General features: G+C 51.6%; 1 protein-coding gene across 2 annotated transcripts; it reads right to left on the bottom strand.

The window, feature by feature from the left end:
• Nucleotides 1-733: 733 nt before the first annotated feature.
• LOC308635163 (protein LRATD1-like) lies at nucleotides 734-3,920 on the bottom strand. 2 transcript variants are annotated; one of them, XM_081269436.1, is made up of 2 exons: nucleotides 3,867-3,920; nucleotides 734-2,715 (listed from the first exon to the last, which is right to left on the bottom strand). In XM_081269436.1, the coding sequence occupies exon 2, from the start codon at nucleotides 2,677-2,679 to the stop codon at nucleotides 1,801-1,803; it is 879 nt and encodes a 292-aa protein (XP_081125562.1). In that variant the 5' UTR covers nucleotides 2,680-2,715; nucleotides 3,867-3,920; the 3' UTR covers nucleotides 734-1,800. The 2 variants fall into 2 exon arrangements, with proteins under 2 accessions (XP_081125562.1, XP_081125561.1); XM_081269435.1 differs by lacking the exon at nucleotides 3,867-3,920 and adding an exon at nucleotides 3,699-3,820.
• Nucleotides 3,921-6,303: the final 2,383 nt, after the last annotated feature.

The raw sequence follows: 6,303 nt of genomic DNA, 5'->3' as shown, positions 1-6,303 counted from the left end.
CCATTATTTGACAAATTCCCTCAAAAGAGACAGATGCTGTAAGGTGTCTTAATACACAGAGCCAAGTAACAACCAGTCAGTAACAATCAGTCAGACTGGGGCTGCAGCCCAAGGACAGAAGTTTGTAAACCCTTGCTCAAGGAATGAGTTTCATACAACCTTAAGATTTTGGAAAATATATTTTTGTCCTGATTCTTCAAGTTATTCCCTGTTTTCAGGAATGAACTGTGGGACTAGCTAAAGAAGGGGCAGGGAGTGGGGGGGGCACACAAACTCTAGATTCCTTTTTAAGGAGATCAGGAGAAGAGAAAAAATAGAAATGCAAATGTGAAATGGTAATGATACACAACATGGAGAAAAAAACCATCAAGGAACCTGCTAGCGATTTCCACCAAAGCAGTAAACCCTTTAACTAACAGAAATTCAGTACAATATACACATTAATCAACAACTCCACCATTACTAGGGCTGCTTTTTAAGCCAAATAAAATAAAATAAAATAACTACAATATTCAAAAACAGAATTCTCATACAATTTGAGAAAGAATAGAGTGAAAAGGCAAATGTTAGCTAAGCTCTTAGCTAAATCCACTCTTAATGGCCCCCAGTATTTAAACTATCATGGATTAAAGCCACGAAAATAAAAATTTCAATTTGAAATTTTATTAGCATGTTGCTAAAATGGTCAATAAAAACATCAACACCATAGGCTTTGTTGACATAGTTGGAAAACTGCTCTCTCATTTTTTCAAACTTGATTTCCTTTCCCCCACCTTCTAAGATTTCTATGTTAGGAAAAGCCAAACTAAATATTCTGGCTATGGTGTTGTCACAATGCTGGTTTCTGGAATGTTGCCGTGTCCTCCCCCTCCCACTCCTCCAATCCCTTTAAAAATATGACTATTTTTGAAATGCAGCCCGAGGAGGGAGTAATCAAGGGTTCAGAACAATAAGCCACCCTTCTGCACCCATTCAAGTTCCCAGACACCAGGTGAACTATCTCCTTTTCCCGGGTGGGGCCCGATCTCCACATCAAATTAGCCATGCTATTGTCCTCCCAGGCTTCCCTTCGCCAGGGAGGGAGACTCACAGGCAAATGCGGGTGGGGTGGCGTCTGCTCCCTCTGGTGCAAAGAACAGGAAGCAAAAACTATCTAGCTTAGCCCAGAGCCTGGAATAAAGTCAGGAGACCTGGGGCTGGAGAGCTGGAAGAGTCCCAGGCAGCCTCAGGATAACCCAGAGTCCCGAAGTGCTTTCTCGCAGAACTATTCACCTGTGCACAAGGGGCAGGCTTGATTTCTTGGAAATCCTGCATTCTGGGGACACATTCATACAGGAGGTGAACGGTGCCCTGAAAAGACCAATCCTCGCTTCCGACTGGCCTGTCTGTGCACATTTGGGGTATTGAGGGTCCCTTTTTCCTAATGGATAATTTCCCTGTCAGGTGCAAGCCACTGTTCCTTGACTCACGGGAAAGGTCACGTCCCTGCTCTCCTCTGCCCCTTTCCCTTCTCCCTTTACAACTCAAGGGAAAAGCACTCTCTGGGGTCTCCCAACATCTTTACCACCACTGAGGTTCTCAGCGAGGCGCGCGCAGCTTCGCCCTTTCAGTCCCAGGGTCAGTTCCTGAGACTTCCTGCCGCTGGCCGGCGGGGTGCAAGGGTGCAGCCCCTCGCACAGACCACCGGCGGCTGACGCACGCGGGGGTGGGTTGGGGATCAAGAACTGCCAGCCAGCCGCGAAGCCCGCCCGGCACAGACTGGAAGGGAACCCGGCGCTGGACACAGGCGGGGCAGGCAGGCTACTCCTTGTCGTCCACCAAGTCGGCCAGCTCCTGGAGCACTCTCAGGCAGCCACTGGCGTCGATGCGGAGCTTCTCGCGGATGAGGTCTTCCAGGCTGTGAAACCGGGCAGTGTGGATTTTGTTTTCCCCCAGATGCACCTTAAGATAGTACTGCTGCTGCGGGGGCTGCGTAGCGGCCGGCACCTCCCCTCCGGCTTTGAATTCCCGCTTGCCGAAGCGGCACCAGGCGGCGAAGCTTTCCGAGTTCGTCCAGCAGATCTCCTCGCTCTTGAGGCCCAGGTGGCCGCAGGCGTTCTGCACCACCAGCTCGGCCACCAGCGGGCGGTAGCGGTACCAGCTATTCACCACCCGGCCCACGTTGGCCGCGCCCGCCTCGTACAGGCTGTCCTGGCGGATCTCGCCTTGGTGCAGGTGGATAATGTGCCCGCCGCCCACGTACACCGCCCAGTGCGGGACCCGCGCGGGCGGCTCCCGAGCCGGCTGTAGCCACAGCAGCTCCAGCAGGTCGCCGGGCTCGCAGAGCGCTGGCAGCGCGGTGACAGCGTAGACGCTCAGGTCCGCGCCCTGAGGGCCGCCGCTCACTTTGGAAAAGATGCATTCCTGGCCCCGAAAGGCGGAGAACTGAGTCTCGTTAAGCACTAGTTGGTGCAGCAGGTGGTGGTGGTGGCGTCTAGGGCTCTCTGGGCAGGGGGTGCAGCCTGGGGGGGCCTTCACGCCAAACTTGTCGGGTTGCCCGCGTTCGTCCAGGTCCTCCTCCTCATCCGAGAAGAAGTAGGCGACCCCGACCCGAAGTTCGTCCTTCTCAATCCCGGACGGGTCCCCTGTGGGCAACTCGCTGTAGTTGAGGTGGGTGATGCGGTCCAGTTGGTTGCCCATCAATGACGCGGCGAGGCGAGGGCCAGGAACTGGGATCTGCGGAAGAAGAGGAGAAACAGACACCATCAGAGTCAGGGGGACTCTAATGTCCCTCCAAGATGGACAGTGCCCCTGGGACCTGCCCGCCCCCGCACGCCCCGCATTATTGTCACCTGCGCCAGTCGAGTTTCCTGTGCCTCCCTGTGGTGGGGAAGGAGGTACAGAAGCTACCAGTCCCGCGGGCCAGAGCGGACGCCACCAGCCACCACACGGCCTCCGACCCTGTCCGGGAAGCCTATTCTAACTCCCACAAGAGAAAATGCAGGCGGGCTGGAGATGATGCGAAGTCCCAATAGGGAGAGCATGGACTGTGGCACCGTAGGAGACAGACGCCCAAGGAAGGACAGAGGGTGGTTTGGGAGGCAGAAGGGACGTCTAAGGCCAGAGAGCTTGAAGAAAGCTGAGCCCACATTTAAGTCCCCACCCTCTCTCGCCCATCTCCCAGTTTTGCCCTAGGTTGCACCCCACCCCTGACTGCGGTTTATACAATGACAATCGGACACATTCCCAGGTATTCACTAAATGCCAGCAAAATTCTGCACAGTGACACTGACAGGCTGGTACATACACCCACAATGACAAACCCTCGCGACGACACATTGGCACACTTAGACGCCCTCCCCCCATTCGTACACAATTCCAAACCGAGCTTGCACCCTTGCTAATGCATGTATACTCAAGCACCCGGGCACACCTGCCCACGCAGGCAGGTGCACTCTGCCCCTTACTTTGCCTGTTTTTAACCCAGCAGAGCCAATCGGACTGCGCCAGGGCGAGGCTGCTCTAAAATAACCTAACAAAGAGACCCGGAAGCCAGTGCAGAATATTAGTGCAGTGTGTGTGTGTGTGTGTGTGTGTGTGTGTGTGTGTGTAGAGCTTTACTTTCAGCCCAAATACCCCTTTCTTCCTACCCAATACACGATCCAAACAGTCGGAAAAAAAAATACGTTTCCGAGGCAAAGAATGCCGCCTCTTCGTACCGGTGATTTCCCTGCTCCTGAACCCCCAAACTCCTTTAAAGTCTCCTGGTCCCCATGGGTGCTGCGGAGACGGCGGTGGCGAATGGGTCCCGGGCTGCACGTGAGGCTGTGGCTCAGCTCTACCCCTCCTCGCCGAACCCTGCTTTGCTGCTGTGCCCGGCGCCGTACCGGTGCGCTCCTGTCTTCTCTAGCTGCAAGGGTGCTCCACCTGGGCAGTCGGGGCTGGGCTGTGCTTTCCTACAGCCACGCGGAAGACTCTAAGTAGCCTGAGCGGCAGCTCCAGGGCCCGCACCGGAACTCGCTCATTGGCTGGAGTGGGTGCCCGGGGCCCTGCCAATCTCAGCCGGAGGGGGAGGAATCAGGGGCGGGTCTCTGGTGCGCTCCACCTCGCCCGGCCCCCGCGCACCCGAACGCACACAGCCCCCAGGAGCGTAGGTGTGAGCGCGGGTGGGGAGCGCTAGCTAGGTGCGGCGCAGCTGTACTGCGCTGCTGAGCGGTGTCACCGCGTCCCCAGTCTCCTCTGAGCTGATTGTAAATGAGCTGATTGTAACACAGTCCGCCCGCGTTCCATGTTCCCTGTTCCGAAGGACAGACTCCAGGAGGGAAGCTGAGTCTGGGGGTGGAGAGAAAAAAAAACAAAAAAACACCGTGTACGCATCGCATCTTGGCCCAGGCGCTGCGGGTATTTGCGGGCAGGGAGCGAAATCGCCTAAGGCGGTCCGTGGGTCTGTGCCGGGACTCTGGAATCTCGGTTCCTGATGACCCTTGGGCTGGTCCTTGGCTTAAAGACCCTTTTCCATCCAGGCACAGATGCTTTTGAAATTGCGGTGGTGGTGTTTAGCTCCTTTGCTTTCAGCCAAATGAAGGTGCTGACCCGGTCTGGTGCCTGGTTTAAAAGGAGAGAGATGTCAATTGCGACCCAAAAGTCTGAATCTTGGCCGGCCTCTTCCCTGACTCTGCCTGGTTTTGTCCTCCATTTTTTAAACCCCTATGAAAGGGGTGCATCGCAAGTGCCCACAGTAGGACTTGTGTTTCCTAAGCCCCAGAATCGCCATCGGTAAGGGATTTTTGTTTGGTTTTGTGGGAGAATGGTATTATTCAGTAATTCCTGACGGCGTTTCTGGATGAGAACTTCATGTATGAATGCCCCCTGGATATTGGATGCTAAAAAACGACGGTCACAATACAGAATTTTAGACCAGCCATTTTCGGAGTTAGGACGTTAAGCCTCAAGAAGTTCCTAGACTTCGGTTCTAGTCTCCATGATGCTTATGCTTAAGACTGGACTTAGGCTGTTTATTTATTTATTTATCAAACCCATGGCCTTGTGCCTGTAGACTTTCTCTCTAGAGAGAATTTGATGTTCCCTCTTTGTACCCCCTGCACAGTTGTCACACGCTCTGTTAGTGCATCTCCCCTGCTTTATCACATACTTGTGTTGATTTACCTCCTTTTTACAAACTGAACTCGATGAGCACAGACTTGCTTGGTGCACAGCTTCGTATTCATGGCCTCCTCAATGCTGCGTGTACAATGGGCTCCATGGGAACAATAAAAAGGGAAATAGCCCATAGTGACCACTTCCACCTTGCTAAGAGATTTAAGAAGATGATTTAATCCCCATATCTGAATTGTAATGAGGAAACTAAGGCCCCTGTCCTTGGGCCACCAGTCCATCTGGAGTTGTGGGAAGTTTAGCCAGTTGTGAATTAGACTACAGTGATTTGTTGAATGAATAAACTCTTGTTTTAGAACATGAGAAAGCTGGTGCTTCAGAGAAGTTAGCTGCTGGGCCCAAGGTCACATGCAGAGTGATGCATACTATCAGTGCTTCTTTTCTTTGATGAATTATTCTGCTTGAGTATTTTGAATCTGTCAAGTCTTCAGTTTGTGTTTGCTTTCTGAAGGTCTCTGCCTGATGCAGTGATTTTTCAAAGTAGATGCTTAGTAAGTATTGTGGGAAAATCATTTTAAAGTGGCCAACTGTATACATTTGATTTACTAAATCTTTTCAGAAATTTGGCCACTGTCCACCTGCCAATTTATTAGGAAACAAGTTGCCATTCTTGGAACTGACCATAGGTTGTAATTTTTTTTATTTGCTGTAAATAATAAACAACTCATTTTGGCCCTGAAGCTAAGAGAATTGAACAAGTAGTTTCTGAGACCAAGAAGTGAATTATTGATCTTGTTATAAGCTGGACTTTGGTGCTGTCTGGGAGGAGGAATCTGAAGAGTTCACACTGATGTCTGAGAGGTGCTCATTGAAAGCAGCTCAGCACTTGACTCTGAATACCCCCTGTCCCCTTTTAAACCTCTCTGCATTCCCAAGATCAAATCTTGCTCACAAACATTTTTAACCTACATGCTGTGTCCAGTCCTGCCTGTCCTATTCCATACTACCCCTGGCTACAGTGTAAGCAGGCTGCTTACTGCTTTGTATCCAACACTCTATAGCTTAATGAACTTTAAAAAATAGTGTCAGTGCTTGGAGAAACAGTACCTAAACTTTAAGATGCCAATATGCAACTTTTTGAATTTTCCTCCCATCTCCTCCCTTCTGCCACAATGAAAGACTTACTGCTTAGTTATTGAGGGAGAATAA

Source organism: Spermophilus citellus (genome assembly GCF_964194105.1).
Source record: "Spermophilus citellus genome assembly, chromosome: 16".
Taxonomy (NCBI): domain Eukaryota; kingdom Metazoa; phylum Chordata; class Mammalia; order Rodentia; family Sciuridae; genus Spermophilus; species Spermophilus citellus.
Note: the sequence above shows the minus strand (reverse complement) of the source record. Positions and strands in the feature narration are given on the sequence as shown.

Bases quoted from the DNA above. Each gene is read 5' to 3' on its own strand.
- LOC308635163 (XM_081269436.1), bottom strand. From the start codon at position 2,679: ATGGGCAACCAACTGGACCGCATCACCCACCTCAACTACAGCGAGTTG.